The following is a 26,772-nucleotide window of genomic DNA, read 5'->3' as shown; positions in this document are numbered from 1 at the left end:
TGAAATTTTAAAAAAGGCACAAATAGGCGGAATTTACGAAAAAAAGCAAAAAGTGCCAAAAACAATTATAATAGGCAAAATAGGCAAAAAAGGCATTTTGCCTATAATCCGAGCTTTGCTGATAACTAAAAAAAAAAATAAATATTTGTTACTCTTTTCACGAAGAAAACTTACCTTAACCGTCGAATACAAAATATAATTTTTAGTTTAGGGTTACGTAAGTACACGCGTGGATTACAATGGTAACAGAACACAATCTAATACTTACACCTACACACATCAAGCGACAGTCGCATACTAAAAAAGTTCCTTATAAAAATTCAATGGATTACGTATGTAATCCGCGCGTATATTGGAGGGTTAATTAAAATCTAGTATTTTGAATTTAACCAACTTAACGGCTTCTAATCAGAAATTCGAACCGATAAATAAAGGGTTTTTTTCATAATTGAGGATTGTTTTTAAAAATATGTTTGATAAATATCAGCTTAACCGGCCTAATTTTTATTCGGCGTCTCTTTCCCCGATTTTGCGAATTTATTTACAAAGATTAAACCACCCAGTCGTAAGGATAGCGTATAGAAATCCGTTATCCGCTTAACGAACCTTTTCTCGGTTTCTTGATACCCCTTTTATATCTCGGATCCAAAGGAGGCTCAGCTTTTTAAGCACCTCATTTTGTTATACAATTTCTCTCTAATTAGTCTTTTCTAACACTCATTCCGAAAACAATACGCCAACATAATAAAACGTAATAAAGTAAAAATTCTCTACAGGCCGTAAAATGTAATAAAACTCCTCCTGTAACGGGGTTGCTGGCAAACAAAGATGTTTTTAAAGAAGTAGAAAAGGTCGGTGCCGTCAAAAAACATATTAATTAAAGAGGAAAAGTTTTAGAAAAGAATATAAAGAAACATTGACCATTTTAAAAGGCACATTCAACTGAACAAAGAAGATTCTTTTTCTGTGTAAAATTCATTCTCTTGAGAGAGATTGACTAAATGACTGTAATATTTGTTTGCTTGGTATATAAATGAGAGTAAAAAGTGTCAGTATAAGTAAATGACACTTTTAAAGTGTCAGAAATTTGTTAAAACTGAATGAATTGTGTTATTAACCATGCGACGGTGACATTTTCTGACACTAGCTGTATGTTGGGGTAATTATCACCCCATTTTTTATTTATAAAATTAAGAAAATATTTTATTTTTACATGCAACCTTAAGATTTTAAATCATGGTTATATTGTTATAATATCCTTTCGGATACAATTTCGGTAAAAAATTTAATGATTAAAAAAAGATACTAAAATTTAGTTTATTAATCAAAACTTTTGTTACCAAAATTTTTGTTGCAGATAGAGAATGAAAAAAATACAAAATTTATAAAAAGTAACCAGCAACTTTTGTTTAAATAGCATAATTGCACATTTAGAACAAAAATATACACAATGTTCAAGATAAAGAAAAATGTCACATTTCACACATTTCTTTTGACACTTTCTGTCTTTTCCACGGAGGCACACTCCACATCTGGATGTTGTTTCTTGTTGAGGACGACCCTTAAGCTAGCGGGGACAACTGAGCGTAAAAAAATATGCCATCGGCAAAAAGTTTTTTTCTGAATTCTGCTAGCTTGAACCTTAAGACAGCAGAATCGTTCCCATTAAAGGTGGTTTGGTGGTAAAAAATTATTAGGGTGGTAATAAATTAGTGAAAAATGGGTAAAAAAATATGCCTTAAGCAAAAAGTTTTTTTCCGAATTCTGCTAGCTTAAACCTTAAGCCAGCAGAATCGCTCCCCTTAAGGTTGGTTTGGTGGTGAAAAATTATTAGGGTGGTAATAAATTAGTGAATAATGGGTGAAAAAATATTACGTAGGTTAAATTGGATTCCGCTCATTTGTCCCAGCTTAAGGGTCCTTTGTTAGGGGATCCTTGAGTGTCCATTCACAGGCGTAGAGAGTGTAGTCAGAATCCAAAACGACTTTTCCAGACCCTTCCATTGTAAAAATGGACTGAGGGTGATGAAACAGGGAGATGGACTGTCGTGTCTCTTATTTAACCTTGCACTAGAAAAAATAATTTGAGAGTGCCATATTAATACGAATGCACCATCTTTAATAAATCTGTACAATTGGTCGGATATGCAGATGACATAGACATTATTGCTAGGTCCACAGAATCTCAGATCGAAGCATTTCGATCACTAAGGGCGTCTGTACTTAGAATGGGATTAAAAATAAACGCGCAGAAAACCAAGTATACGTATTGTACTAGATCAGGCAACCAGATACCTAGACTATTAATTGATGATCTGGAACTGGAAGGTGTGGACACCTTCGTCTATCTGGGCTCGCTGCTGACCAAAGACGACAATGTCAGCGAAGAAATTAAAAGAAGTATAGTGCTTGCCAATAAGTGTTATTATGGCTTGAGGAAACATATGGCCTCAAAACTACCCACAAAAATTTAAGTTGTAAAATGTATTAAATTAGCACGCCTTCGATGGATAGGACAGGTAATTAGGCGAGATGAAGATGCAATGATCAGAAAAATTTTCGACCGGAGAGGACCAATGGGAAGACGAGCCAGAGGAAGTTACCAGAGACAGGGGCGAATGGAAGATTGTTCTGAAAAAGGCTTTGGCTCATAACGAGCTGTAATGCCACTGATGATAATGAGTGTCCTCTCCGCTGTCATTTCTTTTTAGTTTCGCCCTTATGTCTGATGGTATTCTTTGATTGTTACTTACTTTTTCAATATATATGGTTTAATTAGTGCCAAACCAAGTTCCTTAAAAAAATCTGCGTTTTAGTTTTCAGTTGGCTTGTTATGTTGACAAATAACATAACTATATTCCTGCATTAAAGCAGTGAAAAAAATTGTTAGAGGCCATCGCTTGTTATTAGGAAACACATTATTTAACGCAGACATTTCGTCAACCATATCCACACCACCTTTTGTGTGATTATAAAAGTCTATAATTTCAGGTTTATTTGATTTGTGATCAAACTATGTATCACGATAAAGTAAAGAAGCTACAAGCACTATTTTGATGATATGATGATGATATGCAGTTGATGCTAAATAAAATAAATGCCGTAGAAAAAATATATGGCTTAAAGATAAATGCTGGAAGAACTAGAAGAAAAAATGCACTTTTAAGAGTACAGCTGCAAGTAGATAACGCTCGAATCGAGCAAGTGAAAACATTCAAATACATGGGAATGATAGAGTCAGTGAGCAATGGGATATTGAACCAGAAAAAAAAATGCCGTAACGAACAAGAAAGACAAGCTTTTATTAAATTTAAACCGCTACTATGTAACTGCAATCTTTCCTACAATCTCCGCTACAAGATGGTGAAATACTATATATGGTCCTTATTGTTCTATGTCAGGGGAGATATGGACGTTAAAAATATATTCCATTAACAAGTCGAAATGTGGACCTTGCGAAGAATATTCCGCATACCATGGACAGGTAGGGGGAGAAACGAGGAAGGCTTAAGAAGTACAACTACTGACAGAGAATTACTCAACTTGATCAAGGTACGAAAAATTGGGTATCTGGGCCATTTCTTGGAGAACGAAAAAATACGCACTTCCTCAACTAATCATTTAAGGAAATACTGAGGACAAAAGAGGAGTAGGTCGCAAAAAATGTCTTGGCTACGAAATATAAAGAACTGGACAGGCATAAATAACACTAGCTAGTTTAGGTAGACGTCTGGCCTTAAGATAATTCGTCAACGCACTACAGGTGCACAGCACTATAAGAAGAAGGATACGTCTACTATTAAAGAATTTGTGCTGTATTTATATTTCTTAAGAATTGTAAAATTTTATTACTCTCTTTATTGAGGATGTTTTCAGGGCCGCCGCTAAGGTATTGGCCGCCCGTGTGCAACTTAATATTTGCCGCCCCCCTTCCAACACTTTAGACATACATACTATTATTTAAAGAAATGTGCAGAAGATGCATAATATAACAATAATAATTTGTAAATAGATAAATACTTACTTGAACATTTAGACCAATCTCCATGATCCAACGTCTATATATTATCCTAATGTATATCCTAATATTCCATCCTAATATCCTAATTTAAACGTCCTTTATCCTAATTTAATAACCATGATCCAACGTCCAGAATATGTGTATCCTAATATCCTAATTTAAACGTCCATTTAATTAAAATAAACTGTGAACAGAAACATAAACACATAAAAAAACTAAAACGCACTTTTCGGGCTTTCGTCTCGGAAAACTTTTTGACAATATCTTTAATGTCCAATGTCGCACACACTTCATGTTCTATAGATAAAATTGCTAAAACAGAAAGTCTATATTGCTTCATTGAGGATCGCAAATAGTTTTTAATAATCTTAGGTTTGAAAACGACCGCTCACCCGTAGCTACAGTAACAGGTAGAGTTAGGAATATACGTACTATTATATTTAAGTTGGGAAATGTTGATACAAGATTATTTTCGTAAATATATTCAAGAATATCACTAGGACTTTTTTCTGCGGAAAAAAATGTTGAATAGCCGTAATGTCTTCATATAAATCGGTTGCACTAATGTCAGTCTCTGAGCTGTTTATGTCTGTAAGGTTTGATTCACTTTCTCACAATTGGATTTAAGTTCATCATCGTTTTTAACTTTGGTTATGCCATATATTACACTAAAAATGTCTGTGTGCTGTTAAAGTAATTGTAACCGTTCTTCAATTGCTGTTATGGCAGCATCCAAAATCTTAAAATAAAAATTATTTTAAATGAAAATTCCGGAGATAATATAGGTTCATCAGCTTCTTCATACTCAAAATGCACTTTTCTTCTTCTAATTCGTTCGGTAGAGGAGCTAGGGAAATCTTCTTCTATACGAAAATGGTTGCGTTTCGATTTAATTGAGTCTCTTCCACTCCCTAACACGTGTTTCTGGGTCTACCCGTCATCAGAGAGAGTTTGTAAGGAGACTCAAACCAAATCAAAACGCACCGACTACTCTGGCGATTATATTATATAATTATATTATATAATTGCGAATTTAACAAAATAAATCCAAAAACACTTCAAATCAGTTGTCCAAATAATGTTTTTTCAAATAATATGTAGCCGTAACGCGTATACGAATAAAATTGCTCTGATCTCGACGTTACTTCGAAATACAGTACCTACTATGCAAGAAAGGGGTACACTACTATATTTTTCAAACAAAATCGTTTATCAAAAGCATAAATTTATCGAATTCTCAACTAAGACTGAACATAAGACATAATAACCCATCTTTAAACATAACCATAGGAACAATATTATAACAGAAACTGTACAACTACTTGTCTAAATTCTAGCTAAATTCTACTTGTCTAAAGCCGCCAGCCGCTTTGAATTAAAAAGTATTCACGAAACTGCTTTGTGACTGTACGTGCAAAAGGGCGGCAGTTCATAAAATAAATAATATTTTTTGACATTTTTATAGATTAGGATGAAAAAAGAATTATACATGATAAATGAAACGCATTTGAGTATTATCACGTACTGAATAATTATTATTGTTTGGAATATTAGAGTTCACAGAACTATCTGAATCATTACTATTTAATTATTTGAGTTTTTTTTTCGTTTTAAAAAAGTATTATCATCAGTGGACTGCTTTTGGCCGCCCATATTATTAGCCGCCCGTATGCGATGCACACTTGGCACACATGGTAGCGGCGGCCCTGGATGTTTTTATCATTTACGGTTACAAGAAAATTCCGAAGATGGGTGCCGGTTTAAGAGAGTGGTCAATATAAAGAGGTATAAAAGAACAGGGATTTTCATTTCTAATGAGCGGCAATTCAGAATCGGTCATTCCGTAGAGAGATTCCGTAATGGATGCCTATCAGTTAAAAGTTATCTCGGTGCTGACGTATCGTCAGATCATATGCCTGTTTTTGGTAAATATAGGTTTCCATTTAAAAAGGTTACAAATAAGAATAGTAACACAAAATGTGATATGAGAAGACTAAAAGATAAGGAAACAAAGGAGACGGTAGCACGGATTCTTTCAGAAAAGCTAGGCAACATGAAGCAAACATATGATCCAGAAGAATCACTCCAGAGTATATGGGAAACCTTTAACAAGATCAGAGAAGAACATTTAATAGAAAATAAAGAAAAGAGGAAAAGTTGGATGAATGACAATATGCGGCAACTCATGGAAAAAAGAAGAAACTCAAAGAATAGCAAAAGAATGTATAAAAATATTTAAAGACAAATAAGAACCGAAATACGAAAGGCAACAGAAAATGATTTAAAAACACAATGTGAAACGATAGAGTTGTTGGAACAAAAACACGATACATTTAATATGCGTAAAAAGTTAAAAAAAGCAGCTGGTCTTTAAAAATCCAACACAGCTAGCAAACTGCAAGATCAACAGGGGAACACCATCATAGATAAAAATCAAGAAATATGCATATGGGCCAAATACATACAATAACTCTTTGATGATAATAGGTCCGAACATCCTCTGTCCTACATATGTAATGGCCACTTATTAATCACATCAGATGAAGTAGAAAAAGCAATATCAACTAAAAGATGGCAAAGCACCGACGGTACTCAACGACTAACAAAAATATTGAATCATATATATTTAAACGGAGTAATACCAAGATCATGGCTGGAGTCAATGTTTATTGTTCTACCAAAGAAAACAAAATCCGTATCCTACAATAATTTCCGCACCATCAGCTTAATGAGTCATATTTGTACAAAAAGAGTGTACATATGTGAAATTATGAATATAATTTCAGTTAATGAGGACTGTATTACATAGGGCCGGTTCAAATAAATTAGGATATGTGGTAAAGGGTTATACAGACAATAGCAAATTAAGTTTATACAAAGTCTTACCAATATTTTTGCTCCACATACTCGCGGTATTGACAGGCTACACTCGCGGTTGTTTTTAATACGCGGAATCTGTCCGGGTACTGGTTCCTGAACACGTGTTTCGCAGTACTAACACTGAGATCACGAGATATTTGCGGTATTTTTCGCGTAACTAAAAGCAGGAGAAAGATAACTAGTTAGCGACAGTCAACAGTAGAGATAACACCCCTGCCACCAAACGACAGTCAACAGGGGAGAGAGGGCGTCCGTTCTCATTGATAGACAACAGGCAAAAGAGTTATACGGCTGCCTAGCGAGACTCGGCAGACGAAAGAGCGAACGACTGTCCCTAGAGACAGTCAACAATCAAGAGAGGGTCTTTCTTGTTTGCTATCTTACAACTGTCTGTATTTTTAATCGAGTGGGGTTGAAATGTGAGTAGGAAGGTTTGGAGAATGGGAAATAATTGTAAAATTGTGTATAATGGTAGTTAATAATACAGCGAAAAAATGACATGATTTTTCGCATGTGAAAAAATTAAACAATATTTTAAAGTTATTTCTAAAAATCATACATCAGAGAATATAATATAGACTATGCGAAGAAAAAATCAGCCGTACACAGTTTGGTTTTCGAAACTCAGTGGGTACGAGAAACGCTCTCTTTAGTATATAAGTGCTATTTCAAGGATGTAGAGATGTGCATTGCGATATTTATGCATGCTTCATTGATTACCGTAAAGCATTTGATACAGTAAAACACAACAAGCTGATGGATATATTAACAAATATAGGAATAAACACCTGTGATCTAAGAATTATTAGCAATCGTTACTTGAATCAAACATCATCTATCCGTACAGAGGCAGGAGAGTCCGACGATATCAAAATCAAACGTGGGGTCCGACAGGGATGTATACTATCACCCTTGGTGTTTAACATATACTCTGAGGAAATCTTTCAAGAAGAAATAGAAGATGTTGAAGCCGGAATTCGAATTAACGAAGAATGTATCAATAACATCAGATACGCGGATGAGACGGTGGTATACGCTGACAGTTATGAAGCCCTCCAGGAGTTAATGAATAGAATCACAGAAGTGAGTCAGAGATATGGACCTTCACTGAATACTAAGAAAACAAGATGTATGACGATCTCTAAGAAGGAAGAGCAAATTGAAAGAATCAATGTTTTAATGATCAATCAATAGAAAGAGTAAAAACATACACCTACCTTGGTACTGTAATGTATCAGCCACATACCCAAGGGAAACAACCACACCCCCAAACGCAATCGTTAATCAATTAGCCGGTATGTACAAGTCAACATAGCAAGTAAATAAAAGAAACAAAAATAAGGGGTAGTTAGCCTAGAAAAGAATAATTAAAATTAATTAAATAATTTTTTCATACTCCAAATTAACAAGAATAAATTCGACACAGTTTAACGTATACATTTCAAATTAAAAGCAAAGAAAAACAATTTGACCTAGTTTTGACACAAGCCTAAATGTTTAAAAAATTACGACACTTTAGACCTTGTTGGAAAATAATACAAGGTACGAATTGTTAAACAGTGATAAGAATTGAGCTGAGTAAGAGTTTTGATGGCGTGATCGACTTTAACACATGGAGTAGATGGCATAATCAGAGAAAAACGTAGAAAAAAAGCTCCACTTCGGACGTGACGAAAGAATCTAGGGTACGAGTTGGCAGGACATAAAAACACAAAAAAAGTTGGTCAAGCAGGCAGTAGAGCGCTGGCAAGCGAGCCAGGCAGTAGCGTTCTGGCAACCGAGCCAGAGGGTAGTGCTGACGCGTCCGGTGCCAGTGGTACTTCGGCAGTCGGCAGTCAGCGCTGGGCAGAATGTCTCTCGGCAAGCGTTCAGCTCAATTATCGTGATATCGTGTCCGACGGAAGGTAGAGAATCGAATATACGAATTTTTCATCTCGCTCAGTACCGATATAACGTACAGTAAATTCCAGCGTTCATCCAGACTGTGCCTGAGTTCCAGTTTGGACTACAAGGCGTATTCGTTAGCTAGGGCCTAAGTACGCTAAGATAACGATCAATATATACTAACCATTTGGGGAACCATTAATAGTAGGTTGTCCGCCTTTTAACTCCCTTAGTAAAATCCCTTCGCAAAATTTGATATCCAATACTAGCTTTCTTGTACATCTTGTGTAGTAGTTGTAAATTTACGTTTTATTAAATACATAGTAAGTTGGAAGTTGCTTGTTTTTTTTACCGTTAGATAGAGACAAGAAGAGAACACATTTTTGCTTTGTACATCTTCCCGGCTTCTAAAGCAAGCCAATAACCTCCGACTCTTTACAGGGCCTGCCTCGGAGTACCCTTTAGCCCCTATCCTGTTTTTTTCCTACCCTCTTGTAAATCCGCGAGGGCGAAATCACGACCTATTCGAACTAGTGGACCAGTATGGGAAAATTGGGACCATTCCCTAACATAAAACAGCCAAAATTGAATACCTCGTCACATCATGAGGAACAGCGAAAGATACGGGTTGCTGCAATTAATTCGTCAAGGAAAAGTAGAAGAAAAACGATGACCAGGAAGACGAAGAATTTCCTGGCTGAAAAATCTATGTACGTGGTTCAAAACAACAACCACAAATCTTTTCAGAGCCGTAGTTTGCAAAATACAGATTGCCATAGTGGCTGCCAACATCCTAAGCGGATATTCACTACAAGAAGAAGAAGGTCGCTTGCAGAAGTTTTACTATATTTTAAAGTTTAGTTATGGTTGCCGTTATTTTTGCGAGTTTCTATTTTACTTTAGATTTCATTTAAACCTAGTTGTTGGATGGGCGTTTTATCATGAATTTTAATATTAACATATTCTCTACTGGTAGAATTTTCCAAAAAAAATCACTAGTTTTGTTCTCCAAGAACATCCTCGTATTTGTATGCTTTTTTAGTATTTCTTCATTTTACTGTAAGAATTTTTTTATTTTCCACTTCGTTATAGCTTTAGATACTAAAAATGTACCACGTACAAACCTAACCCTGATTTAAAACTCAATTACCTAATAGCTCTTTACTGTCCTATGTTCTCGCATTATATGGCACAGACACGACGGGACCACTACACTATACTAAACATCATAAAATCTAATACACGGGAGGGATAATTTTATTGACGTGGAACGCTAGTTAATTTAAAGAGGAGCTTTGACGCACGGGGATTCAATTAAACTGGATAATATTACATAAAATTATAAATAACTTTTATAAATAAATTCAAATTTTATTTCGGTATATGCGAAAAATGGTTTCAGGTTGGAAAGTTACTTGCACCAGCTATTGAAAAGTTTTTTTATTTGTTCTTTAACATTAATTCTTTTATTTTTTCTATTTACGTTAACTACGTCTTTTAAATGATAAATGGGTTGCACGTGTGAGTAAATTTCAATTACGCAAAAACAAATAAAGGTTATGACTTACTCACAATTGGTTTATTTTATCTAAGACGACCGGTTTCACATACTGTAATTTGCTATGCATCGTCAGGTTTCTGGAAAGGTAACTTAAATGCTAAAAATATAAATTAACTTAACTAATAATTATGCCAATATTTGATGAGCATAGTTCGGGTCTGTTTGACTAAAAAAAAAATATTTCTTATTTTGCAAATTATTACGCGGCGTAACCTTTTGGTGTTTTGTAACTTTATTACCTAATATGAGGTCTTTCAATTGCATACGAGATAAAAAGTCAACTTCCCGATTTTTTTGATAAAAATTAAATTGTTACCTATAGTACGTTCGGGTCAATATGATCCACGTATTTAAATCGTTAAAAATTACCTGTGTACGTATGTTTAGTTGCAGTATTTTATATATTTTCTAACAGTTTGTTAGTCAGGTAAGTCTATAAATAAAAACAAGTTTCTGCAAGCTAGAACTTGTAAAAAATGTGTAGTGTAGCTGGACGATGTCATTTAGAAGGGCATGTCACGTAGAAAGAAGTGGGGATGGTAGACAAGTGGTAGGCTGGTAGGACACAGATATGACAAGCGCATACATTTACATTTCAATTTTAAATTTCAGTCTGTTTGCATGTTGATACTGAACGCATCGAAGAACGCTAACCGAAGATGGGCTTCGCGAGCTTGCGAACGTGTCAGAGAGTGATAAGTGCATATCAGAAACAGAAAATAATACCAGTAGTGAGAGTGAGGAAGAAAGTAGTGATGATTCTGCTGTTCCATTCTACGTACAACATCCTGTAGAACCTTCTGTAACAGTTTCTTCAAAAAAACGGTAATATCCAGTAGTCTTTCGATCCTCCTTATCAACGCGGTCGTTTTTCCACGACCAATGTTATAAATAATGCTCCAGGAGTTACAAGGTACGCATGTGCACGGATTTTCGATATCAAAAATTCATTTGATGCACTCTTTTTCTGACATAGTTGCAAACCAAATTATAAATATGACCAACATGGAAGGAAAGCGTGTTTATGGAACAACTGGAGAGACTTGGATAAAATTGGTTTTCAAGCATACATTGGTCTTTTATTGTTAGCTGCAGTTTTTAAGTCCCATGGCGATGAATGAAGAAACGGGTCGTAGTGTATTTCGAGCAACAATGTCCCTGGAAGTATTTACAAAAATTTCGCAAGTAATACGTTTTGATAACAAAACTACTAGACAGGATAGGAGCCGTACTGATAAACTTGCTGTAATACGTGAAATTAGGAAAAAAATGGGTAGAAAATCTACCAAAAGTTTGTAACCCTGATTAAAATGGACGCTAACAAAAAGGGAAATAAATAAATTACTGGTGTGGGAACGTAAAATTCTTCGAATGATATATGGCCCTTGCAGAAACAGCGTGACAAACAAATGAAGGGGCAGATACAATAACGAGCTAGAGTCTCTATTCGGAAAAGAAAATCTGGTCAGATATATAAAGGCCAATAGACTCAGATGGGCAGGGCATGTGATACGCAGTAACGACAATCGCCTTATAAACAATGTGTTCTGGGAAAGGCCAGAGGGAAGAAGGTCTGTAGGGCGGCCTAGAAAAAGGTGGAAAGATGCAGTCAAAGAAGATCTAGAGAAAATGAGAGTGCGACAATGGGAATTACTGGTACAGGACCGAAAAACATGGAAGACAATAATAAACGCGGCAAAGACTCACGAAGAGTTGTAGTTCCACGTTACCTTCGACGAGCAATTAGTTGCCTTTAGAGGCCGCTGTCCCTTTAAACAGTACATTCCAAGCAAACCAGCGAAATATGGCATAACAATTTGGACTTTATGTGACAGTTAAAATTCGTATGCTCTAAAAAAGGAAGCAGGTGCCGTGCCGGAACGGAATCAGGGAATGCGTGTGGTGTGCGACTTGTGTAGTGATTTGAAAGGCCACAATATTACTTATGATAACTTTTCTACATCATACAATTTAGTACAACTTCTTCTAAAAAGAAAAAAGACAATGCTGGCGACTATAAGAAAACATAAGCCAGAGCTTCCAGCACAAATTGCGAATAAAGAAGTTCATAGTTCGTCTTTTTACTTCACGCAAGATACCACTGTTGTTAACTATATTCCGAAAAAGAATAAAAATGTTATTCTTATGAGTACTTTGCATCCTGATAAGGCTATTAGTGACAGAAATGACAAAAAGCCCCAAATTATTTTAGATTTCAATTCCAGTAAGGGAGCAGTGGATACTCTAGATCAGCTTGTTGGTACATATACATGTAAGAGGAAGACAAATCGCTGGCCTGTGATTCTTGTTTATAATATGCTGGACATTTCTACCTACAACGCGTTCGTTTTATGGACACCAATAAATCCCCACAAAACAGTACAAAAGTAAAACTCTACAAAACAATAATACGCCCAGTCCTAACATATGGTTCAGAAACCTGGACTTTAACAAAAAGCAATGAAAACATGTTAGGATGTTTCGAAAGAAAAATACTAAGGCGCATCTATGGAGCGGTAAATGAAAATGGTGTCTGGAGAAGACGATACAACTTCGAACTCTATAGGATATACCAGGAACCAGATATCGTAAAACACATAAAGATAGGACGTCTGAGGTGGGTAGGCCATGTTATGCGGATGGAGCAAACCGACCCAGCTAGAAAAACGCTCCTTGATAGACCTATTGGTCAAAGAAGAAGAGGAAGACCCAGAACAAGATTAATAGATAACATCGATGAAGACATGAGAAATATGGAAATACGTGCTTGGCGGAGGAAGGCGATGGATAGGGACGACTGGAGAAAAATTCTTGGGGAGGCTAGGACCCACACAGGGTTGTAAAGCCAAAATGATGATGATGATAAATCCCCAATGGAACACCAACAAACTTTCAAAACGGCGAATTTTTCTTGAGGAATTGGGAAAAACACTGGTGGAACCACTTATCCTTTCCAGTAAATAAAGGTAGAACACGATTTTATGATTTAGTTTAAATTCAGCAAAAAAAATTAAACAGGTTTGGAGAAATTTATAAGGAATGCTTGCTAATTGGAATATCTCTTCAAGATCTTCAACAATTCTTTGTTCTTCAACAGTTCTTCAACAATTTGTTTTTACATTTGCACAGATTTGGTATATCTTGTGACAAGTAGCTCTTTTAAACAGCAGACTCAATAAATCTCAGGTTTGATTTAAATAAAAATATATTAGAAATAAACCTTGTTCTTCTTATTGCGCCATCCTCTTTTGAAGGTTGGCTATCCAAACAGCAATTTGGGTAGCTTTGGAAACTGTGGTACGAAAGATTTCTGTGAATTAGTGGTCAAACCATCTCCTCAGGTCTTTCAGCCATCAGTTCTGGTGTCTTCCAACTGATCTTTTGCCCTGCACTTTACCTTCCAATATGACTATAAATATGAAATAAATAAATAACAAGATAAAATTATATCCTAGATAATATGCACAAAATTTAAATGTCACTTCAAGAGACGGTATCGACGGCATTATGCGATGACCCTCTGTTTAATACTTTCAAAAAATAAAATATAATTAATGTAAAACAAATCTTAATTTAGGCAATACACGTTAATCTCTGGCACTTAATCTCAAGGCATTTGTACCTTTACCCTGTTTTTTCCATTAGCTATAAACTGTAAGATATTTTATAATTACATGTCTGTCCAAAGACTCCTGATTCAGTATTATGGGTAGTCTTAGATTAATTACTAAACTATATTAGGTTCACGTTCATATTTGGTACTTGTTGTTAATTTCCTAAGTGAAGATAAGTTCTGGTGTCATCATATCTGACTTCATATAAAAGATGGAATCCTTGAGTATAGTCCCCGTAATATTTGTATGACTATTAAATAGATAATCTTGCCTCTAAGTCTTATTTGATCTGAATCTCAGATGGTTATAAAGGCTACCGCCGAAATATACTTCCAGCGGAAGAAGACCTGTAATAGCATCTAAAAATATTGTTCCTGTACTGTTCAAGACTTATGTCATATTTAGAATCACGTGTCTTTGTCTTCTGCGGTTCCAGGAAAGTCTTGTAGCCGTGTTCGTTATGTTAATAATATGAGTGCTCCAATTGAGTTTAAAATCCAGGGTTACCTTTAGATAGTTGACTCTCATTGGTTCTGTTGAGTTCCTCCCCAAATAGTTTCAGGTCACTCAGTCGAGTTTTTTCGTATTTTATATATAAAAGGTTCGTATTTTTATATATAAGAAAAATAATAAAACAAAACAGAATTACAGAGGAATTACTTTATTAAACACAGCACTAAAATTAACAAACAGAGTAATAACAAATATCAGTTTATTGTTGTTGTTCTTCTGCTGGTCTTATAATGTCAACAAGGTTTTAGGTCGGTAAGATCGTGCATCGATACTATATTTATAAGGCAAAGGCAAGATAAACTATTAGAATACAACAAACCGGCATATCTATGTTTCGTGGACCGTAAGAAAGCATTTGACTGGGTCAAATTAAAGGACGTTATCTGCCTATTCTACGCAAGAGAGATACCTTTAGGAATAATCAAAACGATCGAAAATATCTATCAAAACGACACAATAAAAGTAAAGGTAGAAGAAGAAGTTACTGACCCCACTAAGGCTGACAATGGAATAAGACAGACAAATTTACTCAGATGTAAATTGAAGCTGGAAAGTCAGATAATAGAACAAGTGATGGAGTTTAGATATCTAGGCATCACATTATCCATTACGGAAAGCTCGAAACAAAAGTGGAAAATCAAGTGAATAGAGCAAACAGAGCCAAAGATTGCCTGAATGAAACAATATGAAGAAATAAAAATATCGGGAAAGAAATGAAAGACATTGTTAATAATTGTTTTTTGCACTTTTTGCCTTTTTTCGTAAATTCCGCCTATTTGTGCCTTTTTTAAAATTTCATGGTACTACCCATGATATTATTCTATTACTAAACCATTCTATAATAAAATTTTGGGTCAATAATAAAATATCAATGGTTTGTTTATATAACAGATTTCTAGGAAAATGTACCTGATCGAGACTTGAGGGTTAACTATTTGGAAATCCCTAAGCTTTATTAGTTTATTATCAGTTGTACAGTCGGTTACTGTATCAGAGTTTAGTCACAAATTGCTATATCCTAGTTTAGATTTGTTGCGTATACCGAAAAGCAAAGAACACGTTTTAAAACGTTTTAGACATTTGTGTGAAAAGATGACATCTAAATTAAGGCTATGGATCGCACCTTATTCGGAACTTTCTCTAGAAGGAGACGGAGCATTTTGTAAACCATGCGGCAAATCGGTAAGTTTTATTTTTTCTCGTCCCACAACATAACTAAATTCTAAAGCGGTTTTAGAATTCTAATTATTATTTTTTAAATTCTCAGATTTCGAGTAGAAAAAAGTACTTTATTGACCAGCATTGTGGAACCCCACTTCATAAACGAAATTTGGAAAAATTAAATTCCTCTAAGTTAGCCCAAATATCTCTGCGGGATAGTTTAAACAGTTCAAAAACAAAAAGGAGGAAGACGCATTTAAATTTTATTTATACCAGATGATGATTGCATCCAACATTCCTCTATATAAAGTAAATAACCCTAGTTTTAAATGCTTTTTCGAAAAATATCTTAATAAATCCTTACCAGACGAGAGTACATTGAGAAAACATACTGTGGAAAAATGTTATGTGGAATGTATTTCAAAAATTAAGCGGGAGTTAGAGGGCAATTTTTTGTATATTATCGTGGATGAAACGACAGATGTATGCGGCAGGTATATAGCTAATTTAATGATTGGAATTTTGAACAAAAACTTTGCGAGAAAACCTTATTTAGTTGCCGTTAAAGAATTGGAAGAAACAAACAATTTAACAATAAGTCGATTTATATAAGATAGTTTAATAAAATTCTTTTTACCTAATGCTATACCAGTGAATAAAATAGTTTTAATGCTTTTAGATGCTGCGCCATATATGTTAAAAGCTGCTGTTAATTTAAAGATTTTTTATCCTAATTTAATTCATTGCACTTGTGTAGCCCACGGGGTAAATAGAATTGCTGAAGAAATAAGAAATCTGTTTCCGTTGGTAAATAATTTTATAAATTTTATGAAAAAAGTTTTTGTAAAGGTCCCGTTGAGGGTGCAAATATATAACGAAAGACTTCCCGGTGTCCCTTTGCCACCTAAACCAGTAATTACAAGGTGGGGAACCTGGCTGGAAGCAGTTTTTTTTACTTTGAACACTTGAACAATGAAATAGAATTAGTTATGTCAGAATTTGATGATGATATTTCCGAAGCCATTCGAGAAGCAAAAAAATATTAAAAAATCCCCAATTGAAACAGGAACTCGCTTATATCAATGACAATTATGAATTATTAGTTACCACAATTACCTTATTAAAAAAAAAAAAAAAGATAAATTTATGTGAGTCAGTAAAATTAATAGATAATTTAAAGACGAAAATTAAATCGGCACCTGGAAGTAACGGTCAATTAATTTAAAAAAAAAAAATGAAATATGTTTTCGACAAGAATGAAGGTTTTTCGCTTTTATCTAATGTTGCTAAAGTTTTGAATGGGACATTTTCCGAGGAATTTTAAATTATGCCAGATTTATTATCCGCTCTGAAATATGCTCCAATTACATCTGTCGATGTCGAACGTTCGTTTTCAATGTACAAATTAATTTTAAGTGATCGAAGACATGGTTTTAAGACCGAAAATATTGAAAAACATTTAGTTGTTTCTATTAATGATAAAATTTTAAGTGGTTACAATGTTTAATTATTAATTTACAGTTATTTAGTTACTAGTTTATTTATACTAATGTTATGATTATGATGTGTAAATATACCTGCCTTAAGTTAATATTACGTTAATTCATTTTGTACCATAAATAATAAGTTATATTCCTTTATTGCCTATATTTTGCCTAAATGTTAATATTCCTGCCTTTTTTAATAAAAATCTTTGCCTATATAGGGGCCTTTTTCTTCAGTTTTTGTTGCCTATAAATCCGAGCTTTAATAATAACATACGCAGCAGAAACATGACGTGACACAGAGAGGACAAAAAGGATGTTAAAAACAGCAGAAATGAACACACCATTATCAGCAGAAAAGTTGATAATAAAACACTATGGGGCAGAGCTAGAAGTACAGTACGATGTAGATGCAATATGGAGAACATCAAGGACTGGGTAAAAAATAAAAGAGGGGAATGGAACGATCCTATAAGCCGAATGACAACAAATAGAGTAGTAAAAACTGCAAGAGACGGTTCCCAATAGGAAGACGACTAGTAGGAAGACCACGAAAACGATGGAATGACAACTGACTGGAGGTACATTGAAAAACAGACAGTCATGTCTACATAAAAAGCAGAAGAAAAAGATATATAAGAAGTATTTAATATACTAAATTTGTTAAACAAGCTGAATATATTTCCTTTCCTTTATTCCCTGTTCCTGAAAATGACAAAATTCGTAACAATTTTTTTGTCTGTAAATTTTCAACTCAGACCGTACAAATTATCCTCCCACTTTCGATTGACTGATCGGAATTTTTCATCAAACATAATTTAATCGAATTTGCCAATAAAGAGTATCAACGATAACTAAATATTAGTCTGAAAATTACACCGGCGGGACATAATAAACGATAATTTAAAAAATTCAGTTCGTCTTCAAGATCAAGTTCAACCTCCTAATTTTAGACGCGAATATTTCCTTCCTTCCTGACCTAATAAAACTGAATAGAAGTAATTAAAAATCGATCGGTTCTAACTTGATATTCATGGATTGTCAAGACAATGGATTTTGCTGAATAAATGGGAGTTTTCTTCTTTTATAGGGTCTTTTATAATAGGATATGAAAATGTAAGAGTTTTTGTCAAATTTATACAAATTATATAATACATAATAATAGTTCTGAACGTATTTTTTGTCATTTTGTGGAGATTTGGATTTTTATTCCTAGATTAACATATTATAGGGTAAGGAAAGGTATATTGGTGATAAAAATGAAAAATACTAATAATATAGGAATTCGAAAACTAAGCAAGAAATAAGTTTTGCTTTATTACGTTACTTATTATTTGAAGTAAATGTTTAGAAGAGTTAATTTAACAAAAAATGATTAATAATGATAGTAAATGTCAAATTGACATACAAACTTATGTTAGGTAAGTTGGTGATACGGTAAGGTATATTGGTGATAGTGGTTAGGAAATTTAGTGATATTATGGAAATTGTATATTTAATTAGATATTTAAAAATTTTATTCCATACAACGATCACATCTATAATAAAGTTTTTCATCGGCGTCAGTATCTTCGATAGATATGCGAATCTCGTGGTATGGTGTCAAACAAGATGAGCACTGGATCCATTGGGCTCCATTTATTTTCTTAACATCAGTTGAATACAGGACTCCACATAAGCCACACTCCCAATCATCTATTTTACTTTTTTTTTGCTTTTTGGACAGATTTGTATGAAGTCGAGGGCTGTTGCTGGAGATTTTCTGTTACTGAAGTGTTTTCATTTGTCGGTGTTAAGCATTTCGCACTTGAGTCCCTTTTTCTTGACCTCTCTGACCGTTTTGAAGCTGTTGGTGTTTTCAAAATATGATCAACTGTGGCTTTAGGATTTAAAATAGAAGTTTCAGGTGCTGCGTCAGTTGAAACTGGAGAAGCAGGAGCTATGTCAGTTAAAGATGAAGGCCGTAATGCTTCTTTTGGAATAACATCTCCGTTTAAAGGACATATGCCTGTTTTTTTAAAAGCATTCTCAATGTTTTTCTTTGTAAAGGCGCTTATGTAAGCTGGATTCAATTCCATTCAAATTGAATGGAAGTGGCTACGATTTGGAGCATCCGTAGGGTTATTGCTCATATAACGATTCATGCTATCGCGCCAGTAAGTCTTAAGTGGCTTGAATAGTCCCACGTCAGCAGGTTGCAATAGATGGGTGCAATGATCTGGGAAAGTAAATAGGTAAACTTGATTATCTTTCGCTATTTTCAAAACTTCAGTTCCAATGTGGACAGAATGAGAGTCCATCAACAAGACTACAGGACGTCCAGGCGGTATCGTAGTGATAAAAAAATTTAACCATTCCAAAAACAATTCAGAATTGATCCATTCTTTAGGAGATAATTTTATTAATGCGTTGGGAAGTGCATCATTCCATCTAACACCTTTAAAGATTACCATAGGAGGAATCCATGTTCCATCAGCACAAATGCATGCTAACATAGTTTGAGTTTGACCTCGTTCAGCGTAGGATCTTTTATAAACATACTTTTTACCAACGTCGGTAACAACTTTGGAAGGTTTCACTACATACGATAATCTAGTCTCATCGCAATTCCAAATTAAATTCGGTTTGTTTTTTATATTGAGTTTCGTAAGAAATATATTGTATATTATACAATAAAATTAATAAATTTGGTATTTTTTTGCTTTCTTACAAGTTCAATTTCTTAAAGCATGTCACAAACTTCATTATTCAATGATAAAAATCATAAATATAGCTAGCACAAACGAGATCTTTCAAAATTTTCTTATATTTAGTCAAGTTTAGTTTTCAAATTGTTGACCACTGATTTTTTCCGCCTAAAAATAACGACCTCAAGCCGGCTTCAGTTCTGTCTTAGTAAAATTATATGGAGTTCGACATCTAGGTTATTTAATAGAATTCTTTGATTCTCAGTATAAAAGTGAGCCAAAAATGTATCAATATTTCTAATTTTTTTGCGTCGAACAGTCCCGTATAACGACTTGTAATCTTCTACTAAATACTAGGTGAATTTCTAAATCGCGTATAAATGTTTTGTCGTCTTTCGTGTACGTTAATTAAACCCCAGCGTTGGTTTACCATTTAGGCCGAACTTCCACACAATATTCCAACGTATCAAGCGCCCTTATTAATATTAAGTCCTCCAATGTAATTACTATACTGTTAGGCTAATTGGTTTATTTCGCTAAAGTACCTAAACGGAGAAATTTGATTTAGTTCCAATTTTAGTCTAGAACCCTTTGTGGGCAATGCTCTTTATCATACCTCTCGAGTGTACCCCATACGTCGCAAACCCATTAAACAAACAAGTTCATGTTGTTAGAGTTACCAAAACTCTATTTAAAATAATGATATTTCAGTTTAGGGGAAACATTTATTATGATCTGAAATATTCTCAGGTCCCACGAAGGCGTCCGTTTTAAATGATGCTTATATCGAGTTTCTGATTGAAAAAAAAATCGTATTCAGTATTAACCATAAAATTAAAATGTTTCTAAGTGTGTACTTTAAATATCTATTACCAAGTGCTTTTAGTACATTAGTGAGTGTGGTTACAATAGTTAAATCATAGCAAGCTGTGCTGTATTTTGCTTTAGACCATGTAATAAGTGATTGACTTCCATAGGAAGTGTTTGATGAACGGAAAAGTATATTACTTATTTGTAAACAGCATCTTAGATATAGTACAACTGTTACATTTGGGTGGAAGTTGGCGCAAAGATTCCTAACGGCGGGATTTGCATTGGTAAGTGGAGCGGACGATGTTTTACCTCTTAAGGAGAGGTCTCCTCGTTGAAGGCAATCTGGTGCTGTCATCTCTTAATATTAAGAAAATTTGGCCGCTTTTTATTCTATGATTTCTCGTATAATTCTTGGTTTATAGAAAGGGATGGATGCGATGGATCTAGGGTTTTCAAAATCAATTTTATGATCTGTATGAAGATGGTGTTGACCTCAAAAAAGTTTATTCATTATTTTAAGAAAGTTTATTTTTTGACAAGAGAATATTAGTATTATATTAAATCTATCTTATTAAAATGATAAGTTCATTTTAGATGGAATCTCTAACCCAGATAGTCAGTTGAATCTACTTGGTTTATGTTAATTTCACTTAGAGTAAGAGTAGGTTTGCTACTTGTTTTATCTACAGTATTTCAGTACAGATAATTATTTTTTGGCTAAAAAAAAACTTAACAACATTTTTGAGCAAATTTGCCAGTTTATAAAGAAGTGGACGGAGGCATATATGACAGCTATATTTAAGAAAGGAGATAGAAAACGATGCGAAAACTTCAGAGGAATAAGCTTAATATCATCAATAGGAAGATTATATGGGAAGATACTGCAAGAAAAGATAGAACAAGCGATAAAAGGCAAAATCGGGGAGGATCAGGCAGGCTTCACGACAGGAAGATCATGCATAGATCACATATACACACTGAAACAACTGTTGGAAAAGAAAAAAGCAAAAAATAGAGATATATACATTTGGAATTTGTGGACCTGAGAAAGGCGCATGACTTCTGTACCAAGGTCAGAACTGTGGGAGGCAATATACAAAGTAGAAATACATACTGAACTCATAGAAGCTACAAAAGCTCTGTATAAAGAAAATAAAGTGTCCATTAAAATGGGAACAAGAATCATAAAAGACATTACCACAACAAAAGGGCTTCTGCAGGGTTGTTCCACATCTCCAACCCTATTCAAAATATACTTAGAGAAAGCCTTGACTACATGGAAAAGAAAATGCGAAGGCATGGGAGTACCGGTACGAAACGAATACCTATATACGTTAAGCTTTGCAGACAATCAAGTAGTGATTGCACAAAACCAAGAAGACCTCAGTTATATGATGAAGAAACTACAAGAAGAATATATCAAGGCTGGTCTAGATATTAACTTCGCGAAAACAGAGTACCTACATACAAGTGAAGAAGACAGAGAAGATCTACAGATTGATGACAACACAACAATCAAAGGAAAGGATAAATTCAAATACTTGGGGTTTATAATCACGAATAAGGAAATAACAGCGGAAGAAATTAAGCAAAGATTAGGATAAACAAGAAGAGCAATCCGACAACTTAACTTAGTATGGTGGGATAGACACCTAAATATGAAGACAAAAACACATATTACAGTTGACAGTTGTTGATTACAGATGAAGACAGATGAAGACAAGAACACAGAAAAACACAGAAAGAGAATAACCGAATAGGAAGAAGGAATAGAGGATGACCCCGAAGATCCTGGAGGGACAAAGTAGATGACGCCATGAGTAAGAGAGGCCTAAACGATGGAGAATGGGACAACAGAGAGAGATGGAAACGGTTGAGCGAGGGAAGGCAGTGAATACTGTAGAATCCCTGAATATATATATATATATATATATATATATATATATATATATATATATATATAAAGAAATGTCTGCTGTTTTAACTTCTAATGTATATATTAAAGTTTGTTGCTGCCAATTATAAACAAGTAATTTACGCCATTACCGTTTTGTCTATCTTCAACGCATAACAATAGCTTAAACACACATGCATCTCATAATTTTCCGCACTAATTATGTGGAAAAATGTTTTTGCCTTGCTGAAACATCAACGAGATTCAGAGATTTAGCCACAAACAAGCTCGATAACTCTGGAGGATAAGCTCTGTGACATACTCATTGTGGCGGTCCGAGTCCTTTTGTGAAATTTCTGTTTGGAGCGTTTTCCTCCTTTTACCAGCTAATTACCTTGCCGAGAACTCTGTACGTTTGGGAATTCTGACGGGCTCCTCGTGTTTTTCGTCCTTTTATAGTATATGATTGCTACAGGGTAATAAAATAGAAGGATATACTTACCTATTTACTCTGTCTAACCCAGTTTAAACATAATTTCTTGTTTTCAAATTGATTTTTATTGTAATTACTATTTTCTCAAAATACAAACATTAATAAATTAAACAAATTCTGTTTTTGTTACTTGGTGAACTGCACTGAACCTCTAAAAATTAACGAGCTGAATTTTGCAAAAATGTCAATTTTAGGACGCCAAAAAAGATGCATAAAAGTTTACCACTTTGACCCCGGAATTTCCCCTAAAACCCCCCACGTAGAGGGGGGAAACGAAAAGAAATATCAATTTATCAAGAATCTGTACGCCATAAAAAAATGTTTTAAATAAAAAATGTAGCTAAGATAATTTTAAACAAAAACGTTCATAAGCATTTTTTGTGAAGAATGAACCGTTCCCACAGAAACAACGATTAAAGCGATCGGCGGATTTAAATGTCAGGTGCGTACGCGAAATCAATGTCCAATAAAATTTGTATCAGTTCGACGGTAAAAATTCAATATTTCAAACAAAAATCAAAATGCGTTTTAAAGCTAGAGTCTAGCTTTCGCATGCAATTTTTGTATTTTACTGAAAATGAACTTAGTTTTTATAAAGGTGTTAAATTCTCATGAGATTGTAACGAATATTTTGCCTACCACATAGGGTATTGCTATAAGGGGTTGAAAATTGGGACAGAAGTTACTGGGGGTGGAGATAGGGCAAGTAAAACAAACGAAACTTATTCGAACGGCACTTAGGGTTTATTTGGAGTAGCTGAGTCGTGAATAAGTTGAATGGCAAGACGGTTGGATTGGGGCAACTACAAAAATAACACAAAGGGCTACTGACATAAATCTCTTGGAACAAATGAAAAAAAAAAAACAACAGGAAGGACCTCTGGCTATTTAAAATAAGGACGCCGCTTCGAGGTGACAAATTATAACGATTACAACAACTAATTGTAACTATTGAAATAATTATTAGAAATGCAAAATATATCTTTTTAAATGAAACTCAAAAAAGCGGCTATAAACTTTTTTTAAATAAATAAAAAGAATTTACAGAGATAAATACCAAAATAACAAAGAAACACTTACTTTGTCCAATCCGTTTACAAACTTTGTTTACAAGTGGGCGATGCTAAAAAACTTACAAAAAATTGTTACAAATAAAGAATTAACTTTTTAATTAAAACCATGTATAGAGGTTAACCTTCTAAAAACAAAACAAATAATGTCAAAAATAATAAAGCTAGTTGTCATATGTCAACATAAAATTTTAAAAAAGAACAATTAAAATGACAGCTAACCACGCCCTAAAACATATATTTTTAATTATTTCAAATTCAGTGCAGACGCTCTTAGTGATCGAAATGCTTCGATCAGAGATTCTGTGTACCTAGCAATAATGTCTATGTCATCTGCATATCCGACCACTTATACAGATTTATTAAAGATGGTGCCATTCGTATTAATATGCCACTCTCGAATTACTTTTTCTAGTGCAAGGTTAAATAAGAGACACGACAGTCTCCCTGTCTCAGTTCATTTTTACAATAAAAGGGTCTTGAAAAGTCGTTTTGGATTCTGACTACACTCTCTACGCCTGTGAGTGTAAGTTTCGTTAGTTAAACAAGATAAAGCGGCATTTGAAATTCCACCATAGCCTGTAGAAGTTTTTATCTGTTGACTGAGTCGTATGCGGCTTTGAAATCCACGAATATGTGGTGGGTTTCGACTCCGAACTTAAGCGTTTTCTCAAGAATTTGCCTAACTGTGAAGATTTGATCCGTTGTTGATTTATTGCGTCAGAATTCGCACTGGTAGTTCCCAACTATTTGTTCAGCATAAGGGGATCAATCTTCTGTACAATACGTTGGACAATACTTTATATGCCACGTTAAGTAGGGTGATGCCTCTATAATTATCACACACCATCATATCTCCCTTTTCCCGTTGCCGGATTTCGGTTACTAATTTATGCATGTGTTTAAAAAAAGAGTGTTACCACCATTTTTAAAGAGTTCGGCAGGAAGATTTTCCAAACTGGGGCTTTGTTATTTTTCAGTTTTGAAATGGCTTCTCTAATTTCTTCTTCGGTGAGGGGCGGCTCTTGAGCGTTTTCATTAATTTCAGGTAAAGTAATTTCTGTTTGGTCTTCTTCACGACTGTCGCTAAGCAGTTTTTCAAAATGATTCGCCCACCTGTTTAGTATCTGTTTTTTGTCACTAATTATGGAACCATCTCTGTCTTTATATGCTGTTATTCTGGGTTTGAATTCTTTTCTGAAGCTGTTTATCTTGTGGTAGAATTTTCGCGAGTCTTTTCTATTGTGCTCGTATAATATGGCTTTATGGATCGGAGTTATTGGACACATTCGTGAATGGTATAAACGATAAAGAAGAGACAATAACATTTACCATGGAAAAGGAATATAATAACTCACTACCTTTCCTGGATACTTTACAGTTACAAATCAAATCACAATATCAATATTAAAAAAAGAATCATTAAATCCTTATATGATAGAGCCAAAGTTACTTGTTCTAACGATAATTCGTTCTTAGAGGAAAAACATTTGTTAACATCTGTTTTATTAAAGGTGATTATCCTTTATCGTTTATAAATAAGTAATTTTCATCAATCGGCCGAATAAAACGGAACAACTTGGAACGAGATCCTACAGCATGCACAAGGAATAATACGAGAATAATAACAATAATATACATAAAAGGATTATCAGAAAAACTTAAAAAGGTAGGAAATAAATTCAACACTTCAACAACATTCAAAACAACAAACATATTGTGATCTTTTTTGTCTAAAACTAAACCTTGAACAAGAAAGAACAAAGATTTGTATTTATAAAATACCTTTTCAATGCAATCATTTCTATTTAGGTAAAACATTAAGGCCATTAAATGTTAGAATAAGTTAATATCAATCTCTAATTAAAAATAGAGAATTTGATAGATCTCAAATATGTAAACACGCATGTGATAATAAACATAGGGTTCAATGGAATGATTCAAGTATAGTCCTAAAAGAAACGGTTGGTAAAAAGAGATAAATTAAAAAAGCGGCTCTAATTATGCTAAACGAGATTGTGTCGCAAATTTCTCGGTAGAATGCAGTAGGATCTGGTTCACATATAAAAGATGAAGTTAATAACAGGAAAATACCACTATTAATAAGTCAGTAACATATTGAGGTTACATCATTTATGTTTTTAAATCACATACATAAAAAATCAGAGTTCGGTGTTATGTGCCATATTTAAAATTTTTGTGTCATATTTTCTAAAAACAAATTCAAAAAAGTGTTTTATGGCGTTGCATTGCTTAGAAAATACATAGTAGAAGCGATCTTACCAGATTACTAATTCTTCCTTGTTTCAGAAGAAAACGGCGGTGGTGTGGTAGCGACAGTAACAGATAGTCCTATAGAACTGAAGGATTTTATGAAAATATGTGATCAACGGAGGAAGTTTCCTGTATTATATAAATTAGAATTTGAGGTAAGTACTTTATACAAATCTTATTTTTAATCTTGTTAGAAACAAAACAGAACTGTTATAAAACGAAATGTAAGTGTCCCGAGAAAATGAATATCTTTAGTCTTTTACAGGATAAAATCACTGGCAACGAAAAAGAATAAAATATTAATTTAAATATTTTTTAACTTCGTAAATAAATTCGATCATTTATTGATTTATTTTGAAATAACCGTGATAAAACCAACAACAAAATTCCTCGAACTCCAGTAAAAAATAATTAAAGTTTTAAT

General features: G+C 34.0%; 1 protein-coding gene across 2 annotated transcripts in view; it reads left to right on the top strand.

Moving 5' to 3' along the window:
- Ptp36E (protein tyrosine phosphatase 36E) overlaps positions 1 to 26,772 on the top strand; it is a 328,870-nt gene that overhangs the window by 149,523 nt on the left and 152,575 nt on the right. The window contains exon 3 of one of the 2 annotated variants that reach the window (XM_072540054.1): positions 26,385 to 26,503. In XM_072540054.1, the coding sequence (XP_072396155.1) occupies positions 26,385 to 26,503 (119 nt within the window). The remainder of the gene's footprint in view (positions 1 to 26,384; positions 26,504 to 26,772) is intronic. The other variant, XM_072540055.1, reaches the window with a different exon arrangement.

This window comes from Diabrotica undecimpunctata, chromosome 8 (assembly GCF_040954645.1).
Source record: "Diabrotica undecimpunctata isolate CICGRU chromosome 8, icDiaUnde3, whole genome shotgun sequence".
NCBI classification, from domain to species: domain Eukaryota; kingdom Metazoa; phylum Arthropoda; class Insecta; order Coleoptera; family Chrysomelidae; genus Diabrotica; species Diabrotica undecimpunctata.
The sequence above is the reverse complement of the archived record's forward strand: the minus strand, read 5'-3'. Positions and strand labels throughout refer to the sequence as shown.